Genomic DNA, 26,331 nt, shown 5'->3' with positions numbered 1-26,331 from the left:
TGAAGTAGTTGAGGCTTGAATGCTTTTAAAGCTAAGATAGATACTTTTTTGAACAGTGAAGGAATTAAGGGTTATGGAGAGAGGGCAGGTAAGTGGTGCTGAGGCCATGGTAAGATCAGCTATGATCATGTTGAATGGCGGAGTGGGCTTGAAGGGCCAGACGGCCAACTCCCACTCCTAGTTCTTCTGTAATATAGCACAGGACCCATGCACATTGTCTCTCACTGTAACCATGAATTCTGGTCCACTGTGATCAAAAGCTAATGCCAACTTCTACTGTTGCACTGTGGCAAATACAATGTACTTCTACCTACATACAGCCATTTTCTGCTTCTGCTCATTACCTTGCACATCCTTCCCTTTCAGTTAGAGAGGCAATGGCATAGTGGCAATGTCACTGAACCAGGAACCTAGTGCTCAAGCAACCACTGTCAATAACAAAAAACACCTTATTCACAATGTCTTTAAGGCAAAGAAGTCTGCCATTCTTACATGTGACTCCAGACCCACAGAAATGTGGTTCAACATTCCCAACCATATTTAACCTAGCAAGTGAATCAGTCATATTAAACCACTATTAAGTCCAAACAGAAAAAAACCTCGAGGGAAACACAGTCCTTTTGATCCTGCAAAGCCTTCTTTGCTGATATCTGACAGCTGATGCCAATATTAAGAGAGCTGCCCAACAGACTGGTCTGTCATAGTCATACACACAGAAACACACCATACTGTCCCAGACAGCACTATCATTGTCCCTGGGTAAATCCTGTCTCACCAGAGCTGCACGCTTAATCGACTCAACCTCTCCTCATAGTGGTACAGTTAGGAATGGGGAGACCTGAAAAGTGAAAGGTAAGCGGTTTAGACGGGATTTGATGAAAACTGTTTTCACCCAGAGGGTGAAATGCTCTACCTGTTGAGGTGGAATCCCTCACAACATCTTAAAAAGTACTTGGATGAGCATTTGATGTGTTATCACATTCAAAGCTATCGACCTAGTGTGGGAAGGTCGGATGACTATAGATCATAGTATACTTTTGGTGATACAGACTTGATCTGCTATGTTCCTCTTCAATACTATATGATTCTATGATCCATCACAAAGAGAGCATCGGTAACACCATAACTGAGTTGGCTGATTCCTAAATAGCATAGCTCCCAGACTAATTCTGTGGCAGGTGTTGAGGAAAATAACAACAGGTAAGAATCTATTTTGACCTTGTCCTCAGGAATCTACCTGGAGCAAATGTACTCCTCCATTATGGTACAGAGTATTGGACCTAGCATTACTCTTACACTTTCCCAATCATAACAGCATGCCATCCAGAGAGTTTATTAAGAGGTGACCACTACACAGTCCTTGTGGAAATCAAACCCCATTTTCCCACATTAAGTCCACTGCTTTGAATGTAATGACGCATCGAATATTCATCCAAGTACTTGTAAAATGTTGCAAGCTTTCCTACCTCATCTATCCTCCCAAACAGTGCATTCCAGAACTCCACCACCCTCTGGGTGAAAACATTTTTCCTCAAATCCCCTTTAAACCTCCTGCCTTTCACTTTAAAATTATATCTCCTTGTTACTAACCTTTCAATTCAGGGAAACAGCTGATTTTTATTCACCCTGCCCATGCCCCTCATAATCTTACACACTGAATGTGCAAGCTCCACATATAACCCCATCGGCAGTGATGGTGGATCCCAGCCCAATGGGGTAAAAGAAGTGGGGAAGTTAGTTAATGATTGTAGATGTTCAGCACCATTTATGACTCCTCAGGTACTGAAGCAGGTTGGGCAAGACCTGGAAAATACCTATGCTCAGCCTGTTAAATAGAAAGTAACATTTGTACCACACAGGTGCTAAGTAATGACCATCTCAAGCAAGAAAAAATATTCCAGCTGAAGGTGCTATAAAGCTGCTGGCGTACATTTTTGCTTCTGTACTCAAATCCCTTTGAAATGAAGGCTAACATATTACTTCCTTTGCAGCACCTGCACGCCAATTTATAGTGAGCGACGGTCAAGGCCATCTCAATCCCTTTGGACATCTGCACTTTACAGTCTCTCATCATGTAAGAAATACTCCGCCTTTCTGTATTTTTCAACTGAAATATCTTCACACTTACCTGACATCATATTCCATCTGATGTATTCTATTGCATTCAATTGGCTTGTCCAAGTCCTTTCAGAGAATCATAGAATCTCTACAGTGTGGAAACAGGCCCTTCGGCCCAACAAGATCACACTGATCCTCCGAAGAGTAACCCAACCAGACCCATTCACCTACATTTAACTTGACTAATGCACCCCAACTTACACATCCCTGAACACAACAAACAATTTAGCATGGCCAATTCACCTAACCTGCACATCTTTGGACTGTGGAGGAAACCCACGCAGACATGGAGAGGATGTGCAAATTCTACACTGACAGTCACCTGAGGTTGGAATTGAACCCGGGTCCCCTGGTACTGTGAGGCAGCAGTGCTAACCACTGAGCCATCGTGCTGCCCTTTGTTGCATCCTGCTTACAAGTGTCCCCAGTTTGGTGTGATCAGAACATATTGGTCCCCACATCCAAATCATTTATTATGAACAGTTCTGGACCTAGCACTACACTTACACAAGCAAATAGTTAACAGCCTGCCACCCAGAAAAATTATCGTAATTAAGAGGAGACCAATATGGGTTGTCAACAGAAAACTGCACTGTACTGTAACAAGAAACTCATATAAACTCTCTATCGCTGAACTACAAAAGGATACCCATGCAGACTATTTCTTCTGGAAAAGGAGACCCCTGTGCAGTCTCCCCCAATAAAACAGGAGACAAGTGGACAGTAAACTGCAGTAGAAAGTTCCTGTACAGTGTAGTGTAACAATGTTTTTTTTTTCTTCATTCATGGAACGTGAAAGTTGCTGGCCAGACTAGCATTTACTGCCAACCCCTAGTTGCCCTTGAGATGATGGTAGTCAGCTGCCTTCTTCAACTTGTCAACACAAATCTCGATATTTTCCAGGCTTTTGCTGTATTTGTGCAGGTACTGCTTCAGCAATTGAGCCTTGAGTGGTGCTGAACATTGTGCAATCATCAAGAAACATCCCCACTTACAACCTTACTGACTTTCTGATTGTCGAAAGGTCACTGATGAAACACTCTGACAATTCTTTGATTCTAAGTTGGCTCCGCCGAGGACACAATCCCGAGGGGCTCCTGTTGAGATGACTGTCCAAGAAACATAACCATCTTCCTTTATGTTAGGTGAGACCTCAGTGAGCAAAGAGTTTTCTTGCTGACTCCCACTGACTTTAGGTTTACTCGGTCTCCTTTATGCCACTCAGTAAAATGTGGCCTTGATGTCAAAAGTGGTCATTCTTACCTTACCTCTAGAATTTAGCTCTTCTGTACATGCTTGAACTAAGGCTGTAATGAGTCCCAAGAGCTGACTTGCCTGAGTGGACCCCAACCTGAACATTATGGACCAGGTTCTTCATAAGAAAATGCTGCAACATAGAGCTGTTGATGAAACCTTTTATCACTTTACTGATAATAGAAAATCAACCCATAGAGTGGTGATTGGTCAGGTTAAATTTATCCTTGTTGCTTTTCAGTTTAACCTTGGAAGAATCCAGAACTTATACCTACCCTTAGGAAGAAAACATTAAATCTCTGCTGGATCTTGGACTCAGACAAGGAGACAGTAGTGAAGCGAAAGGCTGCTTTGGCACCAACGATCCCTTCATTTCCATCATGTATGATGTGATAGGTCACCTGATAGAAACAGGAGTTTTCAGTCAGTAGAATGCAACATAATAACAACAATTCACATTTCTAAAGCATATTTTGCGTAGTAAATATCCCCAAAATTTCACAGGAATCATATTGAGGAACAATTAACATGGAGAGACAGGAAGTGACAATTAGAGACAGGGGATGGAAAAATACAATACAAAAGGAAGCATTAAGGAATATATTCAAGGAGGAAAGAGAGTTGGAGAGCTTTACATATCCAGGCAGAGAAAGGGTTGCCACCAATACCAAGATGAGGGAAATCAAGTTTCAACCAGGAGCCAGAGCTGATGGAGAGCTGCAAAGACCTATTATGGCTGCAGAGCTTGAATTTGGAACTTAGAACAGTAGAGCACAGTACAAGCCTTTCGGCCCTCGATGTTGTGCCAATCTTTTATCCTACTCTAAACTAACCTACATACCCTAATTTTGCTGTCATCCATGTGCCTATCCAAGAGTCACTTAAATGTCCCTAATGTATCTGACTGCTGGCAGCGCATTCCACACACCTACCACTCTCTATGTAAAGAACCTACCTCTGACATCTCTGCTAAACCTTCCTCCGATCACCTTAAAATTATGTCTCCTCATGATAACCATTTCCATCCTGGGAAAACGTCTCTGGCTATCCATGCCTCTCATCATCCTGTACATCTCTATCAGGTCACCTCTTATCCTTTTCCACTCCAATGAGAAAACCCCTAGCTCCCTCAACCTTTCTTCGTAAGACCCTGCCCTCCAGTCCAGGCAGCATCCTGGTAAATCTCCCCTGCACCCTCTTCAAAGCTTCTACATCCTTTCTATAATGAGGTGACTAGAACTGAACCAGAATTTACAGGAACAGGCAGGAACAAGGTCACACAGAAAACAGGGATGGGATCTGAAGTTAACAAAGGGGTTAGAGAGATTGCAGTAAATGAGAAACTGAGTGGGTGTGTGGAGTTTGAAACAAAGTTGACATCCTCAGTTAACAAGCTGCCAGGCCAGCACAGTTTATCTGGCACTGTTTTTGTTTCAGCTCTCCAGCAGTATCTGCAAGATATGGCTTTTGTGTTGTGACGGAAACAATCAGCTTGTGGAGGTAATTGAAAATGGGGATGATTCTTGAAGATGGCAAAGGTAATTATAGGACAGAAAAAAGGATGACACAAGGAGAAGATTTGGAACCACGTTTTATAATTAGCAGCTGGGAAAGGTTAAGGAGATAGACAGGGACAAGGGCTGAAGGAATGTGACAGAGGGTTAACTATTAAAGATGACAAAGACTTATAGAATTGAGACAGGTTGCAGCAACAAGAATGCACAATTCCATGATAGGATTTAAATACACACTTCACAGTGCTTTCAGCTGGCACAGCAACGATGGATCAGCCACACTTACTGTGAATCGGGATAGAGTAGTGAGGGTTTGGTACAGAATGTAGCAGATTACTCAAGAATGTAGCACACAAGTTGAGAATGAGGACTACATTTGAGAAGGAGTAAACAGAAGAAAGCTACAAATAGACGGGTCAGTTTGGAAGAAAAAGCAGCAAATGTAATTGAATCAGATGTGTAGAAAGGAGAGCTTCAGAGTCTTTGGAACTGGACATCAATGCAAACAAATCATTAAGACATGTGCTGGCAAAAGAGCAAATTGCTGGAGAATTTATGAATTCTATTTAAAATTTGCTATTTCCCACAGGTGAGAATGGCAGATGTACTGTTTTGCATCACCAACTTCTCAAAGTTCCATACACATTATTGTGAATAAAGATTTAGACAGATTATAGAATATTAGAATATAACAACATAGAACATTACAGCACAGGACAGACCCTTCGGCCCTTGATGTTGCGCTGACCTGCGGAACCAATCCGAAGCCCATCTATCCGACGCTATTTCATTTTCATCTATATGTTTATCCAATGAACATTTAAATGCCCTTAAGCTTGGGAGTATACTCCTGTTGCAGGCAGTGTGTTCCACACACTGAATACTCTGAGTAAAGAAACTACCTCCGACATCTGTCCCATATCTATCACCCCTCAATTTAAAGCTACGTCCCCTCGTACTAGCCATCACCTTCCGAGGAAAAAGGCTGTCACTATCCACCCTCTGATCATCTTATATGTCTCAATTAAGTTACCTCTTAAACATCTTTCTCACAAGAACAGCCTCAAGTCCCTCAGCCTTTCTTCATACGACCTTCCCTCCATAACAGGCAATATCCTGATAAATCTCCTTTAAACCCTTTTCAAAACCTGCACGTGCTTCATATAATGCGGTGACCAAAGCTGTACGCAATACTCCATGTGTGGTCGCACCAAAGTTTTGTTAAGCTGCATCAATCCCTCTACCAATAGAAGCTAACACACTGGAAACCTTCTTAACAAGGAGAAAAGTGAGGACTACAAATGCTGGAGACCAGAGTTGAAAAATGTGATGTTGGAAAAACACAGCAGGCCAGGCAGCATCCGAGGAGCAGGAGAATCGACATTTCGGACATACTACAAACCGACTGACCGACTCCCACAGCTAGCTAGATTACACCTCCTCCCACCCTGCCCCCTGTAAAAACGCCATCCCATATTCCCAATTCCTTCGCCTCCGCCGCATCTGCTCCCAGGAGGACCAATTCCACTACCGAACAACCCAAATGGCCTCCTCCTTCAAAGACCACAATTTCCCCTCCGACGTAGTCGATGATGCTCTCCACCGCATCTCCTCCACTTCCCGCACCTCAGCCCTTGAATCCCATCCCTCCAATCACCACCAGGACAGACCCCACTGCTCCTCACCTTCCACCCCACCAACCTCCAGATACATCGTATCATCCTCTGTCATTTCCGCCACCTCCAAACAGACCCTACCACCAGGGATATATTCCCCTCCCCACCCCTATCAGTGTTCCGGAGAGACCACTCCCTCCGCGACTCCCTCGTCAGGTCCACACACCCCCAACCCAACCTCCACTCCCGGCACCTTCCCCTGCAACCGCAAGAAGTGCAAAACTTGCACCCACACCTCCCCCCTCACCTCCCTCCAAGGCCCCAATGGATCCTTCCATGTCCGTCGCAAATTCACCTGCACCTCCACACACATCATTTACTGTATCCGTTGCACCTGACGTGGTCTCCTCTACACTGGGGAGACAGGCCGCGTACTTGCGCAACGTTTCAGGGAAACACCTCTGGGACACCCGCACCAACCAACCCAACCGTCCCGTGGCTAAACACTTTAACTCCCCCTCCCACTCTACCAAGGACCTGCATGTCCTTGGCCTCTTCCATCGCCAGACCACACGACGCCTAGAGGATGAGCGCCTCATCTTCCGCCTAGGAACCCTCCAACCACACAGGATGAATGTAGATCACTCCAGCTTCCTCATTTCCCCTCCCCCCACCTTTTCTCAGTCCCAACCCCCGGATTCAGCATTGCTCTCTTGACCTGCAATCTTCTTCCTGACCTCTCCGTCCCCACCCCCTCTCCGGCCTATCATCCTCACCCTCACCTCCTTCCACCTATCGTATTCCCAGCGCCCCCCCCCACCACCTTTTATCTCAGCCCGCCTGGCACACCAGCCTCATTCCTGAAGAACAGCTTACGCCCAAAACGTCAATTCTCCTGCTCCTCGGATGCTGCCTGGCCTGAGTTTTTCCAGCATCAACCTTCTTAACAACCCTATCAACCTGGATGGCAACTTTCAGGGATTCATGCCCATGGACACCAAGATCTCTCTGCTCACCTACACAACGAAGAATCTTACCATTAGCCCAGTACACTTTATTCCTTCCAAAGTGAATCAGCTCACACTTTTCTGCATTAAACTCTATTTGCCACCTCTCAGCCCAGCTCTTCAGCATATGTATATTCCTCTGTAACCTTCAACATCCTTCAGCATCATCCACAACTCCATCAACCTTAGTGTCAACAACAAATTTACTAACCCATCCTTCTAAGTCTTTAACACGGTCATTTATAAAAATGATAAACAGCAGTGGCCCCAAAACAGATCCTTGCAATAGTAACTGAACTCCAGGATAAACATTTCCCAGCAAACACCACCCTCTGTCTTCTTTCAGCTAGCCAATTTATGATCCAAAGCGCTAAATCAGCCTCAATGCCATGCCTCTGCAAAAGCCTACCATGGGGAACCTTATCAAATGCCTTACTGAAATCCATCTTCACCACATCAACTATTTTACACTAATCCACCTGTTTGGTCAAAGAACCCCGTAAGGTTTGTGAGGCACGACCTATCCCACAAAACCGCGTTGACTATCCCTAATCAGTTTATTCCTTTCTAGATGATTATAAATCCTATCTCTTCTCACCTATTCCAACACTTTACCCACAACCGAAGTAAGGCTTACTGGTCTATAATTAACTCCTCTTCTTGAACAAGGGGACAACATTTGCTATCCTCCAGTCTTCTGGCGTTATTCCTGTAGACAACGACTACATAAAGATCAAAGCTAAAGGCACAGCAATCTCCTCCCTGGCCTCCCAAAGAATCGTAGAATAAATCTCATCCAGGGGATTTATCTATTTTCCAACTTTCCTGAACTGCTAACACCCCCTCTTTGTAAAACTCAATCTCATCTAGTCTAGTAGCCTATATGTCATATTCCCCTTGACAACAATGTCTGTTTCCAGTGTCAATACTGACAAAAAATATTCATTTAGCACTTCCCCTAATTCTTTGGGCTCCACTTATAACTTCCCACTACTAACCTTGATTAGCCCTAAACTTACTCCAGTCATTCTTTTATTCCTGATATATGGATAGAAAGCTTTAAGGTTTTCCTTGATCCTACCTGGCAACAACTTCTCATTTCTCTTCCTGGCTCTTCTTAGCTCTCTTTTTAGGTCCTTCCTGGCTAACTGTAACTCTCAAGCACCCTAACTGAGCCTTCACGGCTCATCCTAACATAAGCCTTCTTCTCCCTCTTCACAAGAGATTCAACTTCTTTAGTAAACCATGGCTCCTTCCCTCGACCACTTCCTCTCTGCCTGACAAGTACGTTCTTATCAAGGACACACAGTGGTTGTTCCTTGAATATGCTCCACACTTCAATTGTGCCCACCTCTGCAGTTTCCTTCCCCATCCTGTGTATCCTGAACCTTGCTTAATCACATCATAATTGCCTTTCCCCCAGCAATAACTCTTGCCCTGTCCCTTTCCATTGCTAAAGGAAACATAACCAAATTGTGGTTGCTAACACCAAAGTGATCACCTACCTCCAAATCTAAGATCTGGCCAGGTTCACTACCCAGTACCAAATACAATGTGGCCTTGCCCCTTGTTGGCTTGTCCACATACTGTGTCAAGAAACCATCCTATACACGTTGGACAAAAACTGACCCATCTGAAGTACTCAAACTATAATATTTCTAGTCAATATTTGGAAAGTTAAAGTCCCCTTTAACAACCACCCTGTTGCTCTCGCTCCTACCCAGAATTATCTTTGCTATCATTTCCTCTACATCTCTGGAACTATTCGAAGGCCTATAAAAAACTCCCAACAGGGTGACCTCTCCTTTCCTGTTTCTAATCTCAGCTCATACTACTTCAGTCGATGAGTCCTCAAACATCTAGATAAGGGAAGCAACGTAATATCTCCACGTTTGCAGATAGTTAAAAGCTAAGTGGGAGGGTGAGTTCGAAAGGGGATGCAGAGATGTTCATTGATTTGCACACTTGAATGAGTGGGCAAATGCATGGCAGATGATGTATAATAGCAGCAAATAAAATGAAGGCAGATTGTCATTGTTCGATGGTGGTAACTTGGGAAAGGGGAAAGGTGCAATAAGATCTAGGTGTCCTCGTATACCAGTTGATGAAAGTAAGCATGCAGATCAATGAGTGGTGAAAAAGGCAAATTGTACGTTAGCCTTCATAGTGAGACAATTCAAGTAGAGGAGGAAGAATGTCTTGCTGCAATTTCACAAGGACCTTGCTGAGACCATATATGGAGTATTGCGCATTTCTTCAGTGCAGGAACGATGCTCCAGTTACGCATTGAATGGAGCATTGATTTACCAGACTGATTCCTGGAACAGGACTATGTATAAAGAGCGACTGGATGGGTTGGAGCCGGAGTTTTGAAGAATGAGGAAGGGATCTATTCAGAATCTACAAAATTACAAAAGAACTAGATAAGGTAAACACAGAAAACTGGGTATTTAAGAACCAGGGGTCACAGTCTAAGGAAACATGGTATTCCTGTTAGGATTGCGATGAGAGGAAATTTCCTCACTCAAAGAGTGGTGAACCTGTGCAATTCTGTGCCACAGAAAGTGATTTAAGACAAAACATTGAATATTTTTCAGGAAAGAGTTATAGAAAGTTCTTGAGGCTAAGTCGAAACAGAATATTGAGTTGGATGATCAGCTATGAACAAATTGAATTGTGGAGCAGTCTGAAAAGGCCAAATGGCCCATTCCAGCTCCTATCCTCTATATATGGTCACCACTCTCTCAGAACCCAGCAACTAGCATCTTACTGTAACAGCTGGCACATTCCAATCTTCCGATAGACCAGAATCAAATAACTAGAACGTTTAAAGCTGGAATCAAATAATAATATGGGGCAGGCTCACAGTTTCAAGCTGTTTCATGGATGAGTGAACCCAGTACCTTGATCATAAATGTGGAACGACTGCTGCTGTGGAATCACAACCACAGGATTGGCACTGTGAATTGATAGGCCAGGAAGAGTAGGTTCAGTCTTCCAGATTCTAAAGCTGGAGCAAAGATCATGCGAAATGAATGTAAATGTACTCCAAGGTGAGTGCACCTCCTCACAGACTGACTGTTCAGGCTCAGCTGTGCTGCACCTTGCAGTCAAACAGCTGACTGGAACTCCTTCGGTCATGCTTCCTTTCTCTCTGCTTACTCACAGTGGCATACCCTACGGATCTGTGCATTTATCAAATCCCTTCTTGTGCCTTAACTCTTACCTCTGACACCACATTCCTGCATGTGTTGTACGACACCCACGGTGCTTGCACACTTTCATTGCCAACTGAAATATGAACCTGCAAACCGAGAAAAGAATCGAGAGTGTAATACTGACTTTGGTATTCACTCACACCTCCAGGCACTAATAAGTGATCAGACACAAGTTTCAGCAAAGCAAGAACCAAGTACAGAATATAACTGAGGTTAGATACAGACTGAAACTCTATCCACACAAAATCCCCATCAAACATTCTAAGCACATTTAAAGATCACTCTATACTGTCCCCCATCAATCAATCAATCCCACAGGACATATAACACAACTTTAGGTTTTTACAATGTCTGATCGAACATTCCCAAGACTGGAAGAGCACTAAATTAAACGCAAGTAAAGCTCTCCCTACTCAATCCCACTGAACATGGACAGTGGTTGGCAATATGAAAGTAGTGCAGCAGTAATCCAAGCGCAGCAATGGAATTTACATTCAATTCATTAATCTATTCCGGAAAAAGTGCCTGCCTTATTCACAATGGTCCGATCCTAATTGAATTATCATAAAAGCTCATCTGGTTCACCGATTGCCACATGCGTAAAAGGATGGCAACAAGGTTGAGATTGCCAGTGAATCCCAAGAATGGACAATTTAGAAAACAACTTGCAGGCACAGAACAGGGTTAGAAACAACAAAAAGTACATTTCTGGGCACTGCAGAAAGAAAGATAAAAGAGAAAGGGAAAGGACGAAAGGGTGAAAGAGAGACAGCAATCAGAAAAACAGTGAAATTGTGAAAGTGAGAGGGAGAGATGAGTCAACGGAAGAGATAAAGAAATTAAAAAGTGAGAAAAAATAGTTGAGATAAGAGACAGTGGCAGGAAGGGAGACAGAAGGCTGGTGTACAAAGACTGCACTGAGGGAGATATGAAGTGAATGATAGATACAGGCAGGCACAGAGTGACATATAGAAAGACAGAAACAGACAGATCAAGTGAGATGGAAAGGTCGTGTAACACAGTCACATAGAGGAAGGGACACACAGCAAGAGAGAAACAGAGGGATGCACAAAGGGAACAAGAGAGCAAGTGACAGAAAAAAAGGGAGAACGGAGAATGAAGAGAAACAGACTGACCAAGGGAGGCACACATAGAGGGGGAAGGGCTGCAGGGAATGGATTGTGGGCTACAGGGAATGGCAAGAGAGCACTCAGACAGAGGAGGCAGTGCAGAGGGCTGAGGCGCAGATCGACATGGAAGATACAGGGCGAAAACAGAGAGGAGGAAATGTTACGAAGGTGTAGGTGTGTACTGTAACTTTAAGAGAGAGTGAAAGCTAGCAAGGACTGACTGAAAGCATGGAGTGTGCTGAACAATTTAAAAATAGAACATTTATTGTGAAACAAATAGCTGGAGCTGCGTTGCCATGGTACACAACAAATTTGAATTCGGCCGGTCTAAATTATGCCCCAAGATACTAAAATTTAAATTTGATTGGATCTTGATGTTTTGATGGCATCAAATCAACGAGACGGTCCAATGTTTTTGGGGTAATATAAAATCAGGTATTTTGAACAGTTGGAAAGAACAGCAGAGAACAGCAAAGAGCAGCTAAGCATCAACCGACTGCTAGCAGAATAGCTCTCTGAAAGGTACCTGCCCATAAGAAATTTGTGCAGCAGAAAACCGAAGAAAAGATGACCCAGGAAAATCTACAGAGGAAAATCAACCAAGGAGAATTGACCCAGCTGGTTGGTTTCGAAACATCATTTTTTTTGGAAATATTAATCGGAGGTTTTTTATATCAGACCAGCATTGTATAGTGGGATGTAAAGGATCAGTTTTGGGGAAAGTAGTTGTAAATAGTTGTTGTATAATGTTGTCTTTTGGACTTAAAGAATAAAATTGTTAATTTTTTCTTTAAATAGTGATATTTGGAATAGTTCTTTGTCACTCAAAAATTCATAGATTACGTCATGAGGTGAGCTTTTGCGTGAATCTGGTTTAAATTAGCAGAGGGATTTACTCTGTATCGTAACAAAAAAAAACAGAGAGGAGGATGAAACAGTGAGGAGGAGGTAACAGAGCGAAGAGGAGGTAACAGAGCGAGGAGGAGGTAACACAGAGAGGAGGAGATAACAGAGCGAGGAGGTAACAGAGCGAGGAGGAAGTGAGGGAGAGAGGAAGAAGTAACAGAGATAGGACAAAAAGATACATATTAGAATTGAAATCAACAACAAAATTGTTGTAACATGTCAGTGATGGTAATATTTGAGCTTTGCAAGTCTATAAGAAAATGACGAGACAGACATGAAGAAAGAAAGAGAAAGAAAAAGCCAAAGTTCAAGATGAAGTGAAGACTGGCTGTGCTTTATTACTTTCCAGGTTTTAAAACTAATTCTGCCAGTTCATGAACTGTACTTCTTGTATTATCATCTTGAAAATGTAATTAATATTGAAACTTACTGTATGATTTGCTTCTTTGTTCCACAATTGTTGCTTCGTCCCATTCACTTCATTCATCTGGAACATGTCACCCAAGGACCCATTTTAGGCAATTCATTTGTGAATGTTGAAAGCCCTGTCCTTTCACATCAAAATCACTCAGCCTACCACAAGCCTCTGGTGTACTGTACTCTGATCCTCAGAAGGGCCATCACAAAACCCAAGAGTATGTATGTCATGTACAGGGTGCCTCATCACCCTCTTTCGGTTACTCAGAATCTGACAGTTCAGAACCGTTCAGGATTATCCAGTGTAATTAACTTTAAAAGTTTGATTAGCATATTGCAGAACTAATGTCTTAACATCACATACTATTATTGTTTACTTGAACCTTTCTATTCCCATGGACCTTTCTTTTGTGATACACATTCCGGATTTAAATTCTCAAACAGTACTTACTTTTTCAAGTATCTCCCTGACTTTATTTCTTAGAGGAATCATTATGAGAAACATTTTGCTATTAATTCACTCTTGTACATTTTGCACTCATTCTTCAGACCTTTTCTCCTCCATTAATGTAGCATACACTTTATTATTACTTAAAACCTTTTACATGTTTTAAAATGTTACTGTATTTCCTTCACTTGTTTACAAACATTTATATCCATTTTGCACCTTCTGATCCTTTCCACAGTTTTGCTCTCCTTTTCTCATTAACTAAGCATGTTGAAATTTTAACTTTATGGCAGAGTTTGTTTTCTTTTTGAAAACATTTTCAAACGCAACATGCACTTTTTCATGCTTGCATGCACTTATGCATTCATCACAATGGTTTCACACTTCTCCATCTTCACATTTGCTATGCAGTTTTGCAAAATCATGTTTCAAATTTTCACACATTTTTCGTAACCTTTTTGCAATCATACCAAACAGGGAATGGAAAGGTTCGAGAGAGAGGGAAGGAGGGAGAGAAAAAATGAGAGAGAGAGCGAGAGAGAGAGACAGGCAAAGATGTAGACAGGGTATAAATACGAAAAGAGTGATAGGAAAAGCTAGAGAGAGAATAAAATAGGCAGTGGAGAGAGTGAGAAAAGTTGTGGGAAAGAAAGCGAGGAAACAGAGAGACAGGGAAAGAGAAAGAAATGGGAGAGAAACAAATTAGGAAAAGAGAGAAAAAGACAGGATATGGAAAGAGAAATAAGAGGAAAGAGAAAACAAGGAAAAGAGAGATAGATAAGGAAATAGAGGAAGGGGAAAGGAGATATAGGCAAAATAATGAGAGGATTGAAGAAAGAGGGAAGAAAAGAGTGAGAGAGACCAGAAAAGAGAGCTGGGGAGAGTAGGGAAAGAAAGAAGTGCAGGTCAGGGAAAAAGAGAGAGGCAGTGAGACAGACGGAGGGAGGCAAAGACTAGGTAAGACAGAAGAGGTGTGACACAATCATAATATCACTGGACTAGAAATCCAGATTCCCATGCCAAAGTTCAGGGACATGGGCTTGATCCCACCACAATAGGTAGTGAAATGTGAAAGCAATAATATCTGGAATAAAAAAACTAGCCGAATGACACTAATGGAGGACATAAGAATGAGAAGCAGAAATAGACAATTCAGCCTCTTGATCCTGCTCACCATTCAACGTAATCAAAGGTGATTTCATCTTGGTATCAACTTCATTTTCTTGCCTGTTCTCCATAATCTTTCAACTCCTTACTAATTAAAAATGTGTAATTTCATTCTGAAATTTACTCAAAGTCGCAGCATCCAACCTACTCTTGGATAATGAATTCCAATGATTCATGACCCTTTGAGAGAGTCAATTTTTCCTTATCTGGTTAAAATCTGCTATCCCTGATCTGAAAACTGCAACCTCTCATGCTACATTGCCCCACTTGGGGAAACATTTATTCCCTACTGACTTTGTCAATCCCCTTTAACATTGTTTATGCCTCAATTAGATGTCTTTTCATCCTTCTGAACTTTCGCGAGTATAGTGCTCAGCTATTCAAACTCTCTTCAGAAGCAAACCCCTTATCTCTACAATCAATTGAGTGAAACTCCTCCAAAAGATCTCCAATGAATCCACATCCCCCCTCGTGTAAGGGGAAACTCACATAACCATTTTCAATTGTTGCAAAAACCTATCTTGTTCACAAATATTCTTTAAGGAAGTGAATCTGTTGTTCTTTCTTGATGTGGCCTACAAGTTCTCCAGACCTATCCAATGAGGGTGCAGACTTAACTACCTCTGGGAAATTAGGGAGAGGCAATAAATGCTGGCCTAATCAGGACCAGACATATGCTATGAATTAATAAGAAAGAAAATAGTTAGGAAAAATGGATGAGAAAAAAGTCAAACTGAATAAAAAAGGAAATAAATTTGGAGAAGACGACAGAAATGGAAGTGACGGTAAGAGGGGAAGAGTTGGAGATACAGAAATAATATGTCAAGTTAGACATCAGAATTGAAATCTTTTTACAATAGAATTACTTTACCCAGTTCTCCACAAAGGTAATATTCGGAGTCTGTAAAACAAAAACATAAAGAGACCAGAGTAAATCTTGCATGGGAATCATTCCAAGTCAAAATATTCATCCTCCCCCTACCTCTTGACAAGCTTGACAGAACATGAACATCTGTGTAAGTCATGAGCCTTGCTAATATTCTGCCGTCGGCTTGACATGCAGCAAGCCCTGACTCGGCACCTGCCGCCTTGCTACAATTCATGCGTTTCTCATTTAGCTTCATAACACGAATCAATGTTGAAACATCCCCCCTCTCAAAGCAACACCCTACTGTGGCTGGTCAGTTGAAAATGGAATTCAATCTGGATAAGTGTGAGTTGAAATACTTGGGCAGGATAAACAAAACAAGGGAAGCTAGAGAGGAGATTGCAGAGCCGTTGGTTTTGACCTTTATCTCATCATTGTCTACAGGAATAGTGCCAGAAGTCTGGAGGATAGCAAATGTTGTCCTTGTTCAAGAAGGGGAGTACAGACAACCCTGGATTGACCTTACTTCTGTTGTGGTAATGTTTTGTAAAGGATTATAAGAGATAGGATTTATAATCATCAAGAAAGAAATAATTTTATTAGGGATAGTCAACACGGTTTTGTGAAGGATAGGTCGTGCCTCACAAACCTTCTTGAGTTCTTTGAGGGTGACAAAACAGGTGGATGAGGGTAAAGCAGTTGATGTGGTATATAAGGATTTCAGTAAAGAGTCTGATAAGTTTCCCCACTGTAGGCAATTGCACAAAATACAGAGGCATGGGATTGAGGGTCATTTAGTGGTTTGGATCAGAAATTGGCTAGCTGAAAGAAGACAGAGGGTGGTGGTTGCTGGGAAATGTTCATCCTGGAGTTCGGTTACTAGTGATGTACCGCAAGGATCTGTTCAGGGGCCACTGCTGTTTGTCATTTTTATAAATGATTTGGATGAGAGCACAGAAGGACGGGTTGGTAAGTTTGGGGATGACACTAAAGTTGGTGGAGTTGTGGACAGTGTGGAAGGATGTTGCAGGTTACAGAGGGACATAGATAAGCTGCAGAGCTAGGCTGAGAGGTGGCAAATGGATTTTAATGCAGAAAAGTGTGAGGTGATTCACTTTGGAAGGAGTAACAAGAATACAGAGTATTGGCTAATGGTAAGATTCTTGGTAGTGTGGATGAGCAGAGAAATCTTGGGGTCCACATGCATAGATCCCTGAAAGTTAACAACCCTATCCAACCTGGTTGACAAGAAGGCATACTATGTGATATCTTTTATTAGTAGAGGGATTGAGTTTCGGAGCCATGAGGTCACGTTGCAGCTGTACATATCTCTGGTGCAGCCACACTTGGAGTGCTGTGTACAGTGCTGGTCGCCGCGTTATAAGAAGGATGTAGAAGCATTGAAAAGAGTGTAGAGGAGGTCTACCAGGATGTTGCCTGGTATGGAGGGAAGGTCTTATGAGAAATGGCTGAGGGACTTAAGGCTGTTTTCGTTAGGGAGAAGATGTTTAAGAGGTGACTTAATAGAGACATACAAGATGATCAGAGAGATAGGGTGGACAGTGAGAGTCTTTTTCCTCGGATGGTGATGGTTAGCATGAGGGGACATAACTTTTGATTGAGGGGTGATAAATATAGCACAGATGCCAGAGGTAGGTTCTTAACTCAGAGAGCAGTATGGGCGTGGAAATAATCTGCCTGCAAAGGTACTGGATTCGCCAACATTAATTGCAGTTAAACAGTCATTGGATAGACTTATGGATGATAATGGAATAGTGTATGTTAGACAAGCTTTAGATTAGTTTCACTCAATGTGTGCCAAAGGACCTGTACTGATGTAATATTCTATGTAAGGGAATACTAATTAATGTTAGAACCTGGGAAGCACTGAGGATCAGAGGGATCTTAGTGTTCATATCCATTTTTCTCTTAATGTAGTGGGACATGTGGATGAAGTGATTAACAAGGCACATCGGATGTTTGCTTTTATTTGATGAGGCAGAGAGAAAAGGTAGTTACGCTGGAACAGGATAAAATTGTGCTTTGACCACAGCTAGAGTATTGTGTGACTGTCTGGAATCCACATTATAGGAGGGAAGTGACACCACTGGATAGCGTGCACTGGAGACTTACCAGGATGTTGCTTCGACTGGAGAGTTTTACTTCTGAAAAGAGAATGGGCAGACTGAGAGGGGACATGATTGAGATTTAAAACTTATGAAGGGCATTGACAGGAAAGAACATTTTCGTTTTGGTGAAGGGATCAATGACCATGAGGCACAGATTTCAGGTAAGGGGCAGGAGGTTCAGAACAGATGTGAGGAAACCTTTTTTTAACCGAGGGTTTGGTGAGACTCTGGAACTCACTGCCTATAAGAGTGTAGAGGTAGAAACTCTCATAACTTTACAAAGTACTTCGGTGGGATGCCAAGGCAAAAAAGCTCTGACGACGAGTAATCCAGACTCAAAACATCAGCCTGCTTTCACTCCATGGAGCTGCCTGACCTGCTGCGATCCCCAGCATTTTTTTGTTATCAGTTCAAACTGATACAGCATTCTGGTTTGAGGGGTCATGGATAATGCAAAACTGACTGTAGCCGTCACTGACAGAAAGACAAGATAATCTCAGCCTCACCAATAATAAGTACATCTTCTCATAATACGTGACAGCATTCAGTGACGCCAGCGTTTCGCAACTATCAGTCAGATTTCTAACACTCCGGGTACAAGTGGTGCTACGATCCTGCAGAAAACCTAGATAAATGTACCAAAATCGAGCAGTTTTAATTTCATGTAATAACAAGAAATGGCTGATAACAAGAAACTGAAAGCAACAAATGCTATGGTCCCTGAAGATATTATGATATGAGTCAAAAAGATATGTTCCAGATTTGCTGTATCCCTAGCTAACCTGGTCTAGTACAGCCACCACACCAGCATGCACCCAACAATGTGAAAAACTGTTGTGGTCTACCCAGGATACAAAAATCAGGAAATATCCAACCTGCCCAACTACTGCTCCATCAGTCTCTTCTTGATCATCAGTAAAGTGATGGAGGGATCACCAAGAGCACTTCCAAGCAGATGTTTAGCAGTAAATATCTCACTGAAGTTAGGTTTTTGTTCTTCCATGGCCACTTACCTTCTGACCTCCTCATAGCTTCGTTCAAAAATGGAGAAAACAGATGAACTTTAAAAATGAGATGAGAATGATTCACGCAGAGTAAACTACCTGCTCCCGAGAAACAGGGTATATCAACAAGTGGTCAGACGCAGAATGCAGTCATCAACAGACAGTCCTTGTTATCAAGGGTGCAGTCTACTCCAAACAGAAGATGGGCAAAGAAGAGGAGTCTTGAGGAGGGATGTAGCTTAAAAACCAACATACATCAAGCAGAACTCTGAACAGACAGCAACAGGGAATGCTTGCAAGGCAAGGCAGGTTATCTCAGGAATATAGAAGAGCACTTTCCCCACTGTTTTATTTACATTCAGTGAGAAAAAAAAAGACTAAGTAATACATCACACAGGAACCAGAAGGGGTGTTTGAAGGACCCTCAGGCACAGTAAAGATTGAGATCAAACTCTTTATTGGTCTATTTCCCCTGGAAAAGCTAAAAAACTCCATGTGAAAATTGAATTTATTCACAGAATTCCCACAGCTGTTACAACGCAAATATCCCTTACATTCGAATGAAATCAGTACTGAATCCAAAAGCGTCACCAATTCAAAACTGATTTGAGAAAGAAGCCATAAGCTAAGACAAAATTTGAAAATGGCATTAACTTTAGTTTTCAATTTTAATTTTAAATATCTGCTGTGAAAAACTTGTCCCATAAACGTAGATTATTGAAAATTTGGCAGACATCCAATTTAAATATGGATGTTTGTTCTGGTTTCTGGGATAGAAGTAAAAATTGAGAAAAAGCAATATGATCGAAAAGAACCTAATACAAGCTACGATGTGACTGTAACCTGGTGACTTGATCCAGCCAGTCATAGACCAGCCGACAGTTAACACTTTCTGCTCACAGCTTTTAAATCTGAGAATTATCAAGTTATAGAAGTCCAAGCACTAAAAAGTCCCTTCACGCCAGCGAGTCCGTGTTGGTCAAAAACAAGCATCTATTTTATTCTCAAGCATCTGGCCTAATGTACCTTGGCATCACAAATGCACATCCAAATTCCTCTTCAATGTTGAAGGCTGCTGCTTCTACCATCCTTTTAGTCAGTGAATTCTAGATTCCCGCCATGGCTGGGATAAAAAAATTCTTTATATTCCCCTCTGAACCTCCCACTCCTTCCCTTAAATCTACACCCTCAGGTCAGTGAACCTTGCACTAAACAAGAAAAGTCCCTTCCTGTATACCCTATCAATTCCCGATAATTTCAAGCATTTCATTCCTGTTCTCCCTCAGTCTCCTCTGCTTGAAGGAAAACAAGCCATCTGTCCAATCTCTTTTAATAATTTAACTGTTGGGCGAAGTTCACAGCACAGAATCAGATAAGTTAATTGTTGTTTTAAGTCTGTCCAAGAGAAAGACTGCAGTAGCGAGTATAGTGGATTCTTTCTTGATTATACGTTTTTGGAGAGAAGTCTCTTGATTAAGCTTAAAATATCAGCCATAGCTATTAATTTAACTTGGGGCAGTGTTTGTAGAGGAATAAGATGGTGTTATTTTCTGGGTCTGTAGATTGTGAAGGAGCAAAAATGGCCTTTGCAGTGATATGTACTTCTTGTCAGATGTGGGAGTTTAAAGAGAGTTTAAGGGTTACTGCGGATTATATCTGCCATAAATGCTGTTGGATGCTTATCTTATCAGATCGAGTGGATCGGTTGGAGAGACAGATAGAAGCGATGAGGAATTTGCAACAGCAACAGTATGTGATGGATGAGTTATAGGAAGGGGGGAAAGTCTCAGATACAGTCACATAGATGGGTTAACTTCAGAAAGGGTGAGAGAGGTCGGCACGAGTGCAGGAGTCTTTTGTGGAAATACCCATTTCAAACAGGTATGCTGTTTTGGAAAATGTAGGGGGTGATGGATTGTCAGGGGAACGTAGCACGAATAGTTGAGTTTCTGGTTTTGAGACTGGCTCTAATGCAATGAGGAATACGTCGGCTTCCAAGAGATCAATTGTGTTTGGGGATTCTGTAGTCAGAGGTACAGACAGACGTTTGTGTGGCCAGCAGAGAAAAAGCAGAATGGTGTGTTGTTTCCCTGGTGCCAGGATCAAGGATGTCTCAGAGAGGGTGCAGAATGTTCTCACAGGGGGAGAGGGGTCAGCAGGAGGTCACTGTCCACATTGGAACCAACGACATTGGAAGGAAAAAGGTTTAAACTCTGAAGGGAGATTACAGAGAGTTAGACAGAAATTTAAAAAGGAGGTCCTTAAGGGTAGTAATATCTGGATTACTCCCAGTGCTACAAGTTAGTGAGGGCACGAATAGGAGGATAGCGCAGACGAATGCATGGCTGAGGAGCTGGTGTATGGGACAAGGATTCACATTTTTGGATCATTGGAATCTCTTTTGGGGTAGACCTGTACAAGGACAGATTGCACCTAAATTGGAAGGGGGCTAATATCTGGCAGGGAAATTTGCTAGAACTGCTTGGGAGGATTTAAACTAGTAAGGTTGGGGGGGGGGGGAACCTAGGGAGATAGTGAGGAAAGAGATCAATCTGAGACGGGTACAGCTGAGAACAGAAGTGAATCAAACAGTCAGGGGCAGGCAGGGACAAGGTAGGACTAATAAATTAAACTGCATTTATTTCAATGCAAGGGGCCTAACAGGGAAGGCAGATGAACTCAGGGCATGGTTAGGAACATGGGACTGGGATATCATAGCAATTACGGAAACATGGCTCAGGTTGGGCAGGACTGGCAGCTTAATGTTCCAAGATATAAATGCTACAGGAAGGATAGAAAGGGAGGCAAGAGAGGAGGGGTAGTGGCATTTTTGATAAGGGATAACATTACAGCTGTGCTGAGAGAGGATATTCCCGGAAATACATCCAGGGAAGTTATTTGGGTGGAACTGAGAAATAAGAAAGGGATGATCATATTATTGAGATTGTATTATAGACCCCCTAATAGTCAGAGGGAAATTGAGAAACAAACTTGTAAGGAGGTCTCAGCTATCTGTAAGAATAATAGGGTAGTTATGGTAGGGGATTTTAACTTTCCAAACATCAACTGGGACTGCCATAGTGTTAAAGGTTTAGATGGAGAGGAATTTCTTAAGTGTGTACAAGACAATTTTCTGATTCTGTATGTGGACATATCTACTAGAGAAGGTGCAAAACTTGACCTACTCTTGGGAAATAAGGCAGGGCAGGTGACTGAGGTGTCAGTGGGGGAGCACTTTGGGGCCAGCAACCATAATTCTATTCATTTTAAAATAGTGATGGAAAAGGATAGACCAGATCTAAAAGTGGAAGTTCTAAATTGGAGGAAGGCCAATTTTGACGTTATTAGGCAAAAACTTTCGAAAGCTGTTTGGAGGCAGATGTTCACAGGTAGTGGGACGGCTGGAAAATAGGAAGCCTTCAGAAATGAGTTAACAAGAATCCAGAGAAAATATATTCCTGTCAGGGTGAAAGGGAAGGCTGATAGGTATAGGGAATGCTGGATGACTAAAGAAATTGAGGGTTTGGTTAAGAAAAAGAAGGAAGCATTTGTCAGGTACAGACAGGATAGATCGAGTGAATCCTTAGAAGAGTAGAAAGGAGGTAGGAGTATACTTAAGAGGGAAATCAGGAGGGCAAAACAGGGACATGAGATAGCTTTGGCAAATAGAATTAAGGAGAATCCAAAGGGTTTTTACAAATATATTAAGGACAAAAGGGTAACTAGGAAGAGAATAAGGCCCCTCAAAGATCAGCAAGGCGGCCTTTGTGTGGAGCCACAGAAAATGGGGGAGATACTAAATGAAAATTTTGCATCAGTTTTTACTGTGGAAAAGGATATGGAAGATATAGACTGTAGGGAAATAGATGGTGACATCTTGCAAAATGTCCAGATTACAGAGGAGGAAGTGCTGGACGTCTTGAAATGGTTAAAATGGATAAATCCCCAAGACCTCATCAGGTGTACCCGAGAACTATGTGGGAAGCTAGAGAAGTGATTGCTGGGCCTCTTGCTGAGATAGTCACAGGTGAGGTGCCAGAAGACTGCAGGTTGGCAAACATGGTGCCACTGTTTAAGAAGGGCAGTAAAGACAAGCCAGGGAACTATAGACCGGTGAGCCTGACCTCGGTGGTGGGCAAGTTGTTGGAGGGAATCCTGAGGGATAGGATGTACATGTATTTGGAAAGACAAGGACTGATTCGGAATAGTCAACATGACTTTGTGCGTGGGAAATCATGTCTCACAAACTTGATTGAGTTTTTTGAAGAAGTAACAAAGAAGATTGCTGAGGGCAGAGCAGTAGATGTGATCTAGATGGACTTCAGTAAGGCGTTCGACAAGGTTCCCCATGGGAGACTGATTAGCAAGGCTAGATCTCATGGAATACAGGGAGAACTAGCCATTTAGATACAGAACTGTAGAAAGTGGTGGTGGAGGGTTGTTTTTCAGACTGGAGGCCTGTGACCAGTGCCACAAGGATCAGTGTTGGGCCCTCTACTTTTTGTCATTGACATGAATGATTTGGATGCGAGCATAAGAGGTACAGTTAGTAAGTTTGGAGGTGTAGTGGACAGTGAAGAGGCTTACCTCAGATTACAACAGGACCTTGACCAGATGGGCCAATGGGCTGAGAAATGGCAGATAGAGTTTAATTCAGATAAATGTGAGGTGCTGCATTTTGGGAAAGCAAATCTTAGCAAGACTTATACACTTATACACTTAATGATAAGATCCTCGGGAGTGTTGCTGAACAAAGAGACCTTGGAGTGCAGGTCATAGCTCCTTGAAAGTGGAGTAGCAGATAGATAGGATAGTGAAGGCGGCGTTTGGTATGCTTTCCTTTATTGGTCAGAGTATTGAATGCAGAAGTTGGGAGGTCATGTTGCAGCTGTACAGGACATTGGTTAGGCCACTGTTGGAATATTGCGTGCAATTCTGGTCTCCTTCCTATTGGAAAGATGTTGTAAAACTTGAAAGGGTTCAGAAAAGATTTACAAGGATGTTGCCAGGGTTGGAGGATCTGAGCTACAGGGAGAGGCTGAACAGGCTGGGGCTGTTTTCCCTGGAGCGTCAGAGGCTGAGGGGTGACCTTATAGAGGTTTACAAAATTATGAGGGGCATGGACAGGATAAATAGACAAAGTCTTTTCCCTGGGGTCAGGGAGTCCAGAACGAGAGGGCAGAAGTTTAGGTTGAGAGGGGAAAGATATAAAAGAGACGTAAGGGGAACCTTTTTCATGCAGAGGGTGACACGTGTATGGAATGAGCTGACAGAGGATGTAGTGGAGGATGGTACAATTGCAACATTTAAGAGGCATTTGGATAGGTATATAAATAGGAAGGGTTTGGAGGGATATGGGCCGGGTGCTGGCAGGTGGGACTAGATTGGGTTGGGATATCTGGTCGGCATGGATGGGTTGGACCAAAGGGTCTGTTTCCATGCTGTACATCCCTGTGACTCTATGACTCTAATTAAAACTTTCTAGCCCAGGCAACGCCATGCTAACTCTCCTCTGCACCATCTCTACTACAATCACATTCATCTTATAATGCAAGTTCTAAAAGTGGACACAATTTTACCGCTTGGTCGAAACAAAGTTTTTTCCAGTTCCAGCATAACCTACTGACTCAAACTCTCTGTCTCCACGAATAAAGGCAAACATCTCAGATGCCTTCTTAACCACGTGATTTATCTTTTCTACTATTTTAAGGGAAAGATGGACATACACACCAAAGTCCTCTGAGGCTTGGTGGGGGTCCCCAGGGTCCTACTACTCACCATGTCATCCCTTGAATTATTTATCCTCCCCAAGTGCATTTGCATCTGACCAACTTGTCTACATCCTCCTGTAATCCAAGGCTATCCATCTGACTATTTACAAACTTACCAATTTTCATGTCATTCATGAACTTACTGATCAACCCTGCTACATTCAAGTTGAAATTATTTATATATACTACAACAGCCTAGGCCCAACACAGATCCCTTCAGAACTCTACTGAACCCTGTCTTCCAGTCACAAAATCACCTCCTGACCATCAACCTCTGCTTCTTGCCACTCAGAGTATTCTGAATCCAATTTGCGAAATTTCCTTGGATCCCGTGGGCACTCAACCTTTACTATCAAACTCCCATGTGGGATCTTATCAAAAGCCTTGCTGAAATCCAAGTCAACCATGTCAAACGCATTACTGTCAACTACAAACTGGTCACCTTCTCAAAAGAATCAGTCAAGTTGGTCAGAGAGGACCTACTATCAACAGAACCATGCTGACTACTCTTGATTAATCTCTACCTCTCCAAGTGCAGCCTAATTCTGTCTGTCAGAATTGCTTCCAATACTTTCCCCACTGCTAAGGTTTGACTGGCTGGCCTGTAGTTTCCTGGTTTATCCCTTCCTTCCATCATGAACGATGATACCACATTGGCTGTCCTCTAGTCTGGCAACTTACCTGCTGACAGAGAAGAATTGAACACGTTTGCTAGTGCCCCTGCTGTTTCATCTCTAGTCTCACTCAACAGTCTGGGATAAATTTTATCCAGCAGGTAGAAATATTTTTACTTTAAAGCCTTCCAGACCAATTAGAACCTTCTCTCATCCAGTCTATGTTAATTTTTAAAATTTTATCACAATCCTTCTCCCTGATTTCTATACTCACATCATCCCTCTCATTGCGACAGGGACACAAAATCTCATCAACGTCCTCTGGCTTGACAGACAAATTCCCAGTGTAGTCCTTCGCGGGCTCTTCTTTTTTCCCTAGTTATTCTTTAAATTTTAATATACTTGTGAAACGATTGAGGATTTTCCTTTATCTTTCTTGCTGTTATCCCTCCATTCACCCCCCCACCCCCACCATGCTCTTCTCATTTCCTTTATCACTTCCCTTTTGCATGTTCTTTCCTCTGCTAAAGACTTCTATTTTATTCAGCCCTCAGTATCTGCCACACGTCTCCCTTTTTCTCTTTGTGCAGTTCTGCATATCTCTCAAAACCCAGGGTCCAACCCGATTTGTTGATCATTATTGGAACATGTTTGGCCAGTACTCTCCCCCTATTTCCTTCTTAAATGTGCCCCATATCTCTGACAAGGATTTACCCAAAAGTGTTTCCACCCAGTCTACCATGGGAAAGTGTTATCTTTCCTTACCAAAATCAGCCTTTTCCCCAGTTTAGAACATCATCTCTCCTTAACAATCTTGAAAGTAATGGAATTATGACCACTGTCTGCAAAACATTTAACAACTAATATTTCAATTAATTCACTACCTAAAGTTAAAATCAAAATTTCCATTTTTTTACAGGACTTTCTACTCACTTAAAAAATAATCTCCTGAATGTAATTTAAAAATCAAGTCCCTCTAAAACATTCATACTTTAACCACTCTTGTTAATGCTGGGGAAGTTGAAATTCCCCACTATCACTACTTCTGGGTGGCTAGATGTGAGATTTGAACATGACTACACTTTTGATTCTCAATTCAAAGATTTGCTTAGACAATATTAACTCATGGGCTTCTTGTAGAGCTAGAGGT

The 26,331-nt window shown here is 42.3% G+C and overlaps 1 protein-coding gene across 2 annotated transcripts in view; it reads right to left on the bottom strand.

Moving 5' to 3' along the window:
• The window catches only part of LOC140458791 (tectonic-3-like), an 84,363-nt gene that overhangs the window by 21,545 nt on the left and 36,487 nt on the right, over positions 1 to 26,331 (bottom strand). Inside the window, exons 7-11 of one of the 2 annotated variants that reach the window (XM_072553428.1) lie at positions 18,299 to 18,417; positions 15,667 to 15,696; positions 13,194 to 13,250; positions 10,736 to 10,813; positions 3,648 to 3,773 (exon numbers count right to left, since the gene is read on the bottom strand). In XM_072553428.1, coding sequence (XP_072409529.1) covers positions 3,648 to 3,773; positions 10,736 to 10,813; positions 13,194 to 13,250; positions 15,667 to 15,696; positions 18,299 to 18,417 — 410 coding nt within the window. The remainder of the gene's footprint in view (positions 1 to 3,647; positions 3,774 to 10,735; positions 10,814 to 13,193; positions 13,251 to 15,666; positions 15,697 to 18,298; positions 18,418 to 26,331) is intronic. The other variant, XM_072553429.1, reaches the window with a different exon arrangement.

Source organism: Chiloscyllium punctatum, chromosome 34 (assembly GCF_047496795.1).
Source record: "Chiloscyllium punctatum isolate Juve2018m chromosome 34, sChiPun1.3, whole genome shotgun sequence".
NCBI classification, from domain to species: Eukaryota; Metazoa; Chordata; class Chondrichthyes; order Orectolobiformes; family Hemiscylliidae; genus Chiloscyllium; species Chiloscyllium punctatum.
The sequence above is the reverse complement of the archived record's forward strand: the minus strand, read 5'-3'. Positions and strand labels throughout refer to the sequence as shown.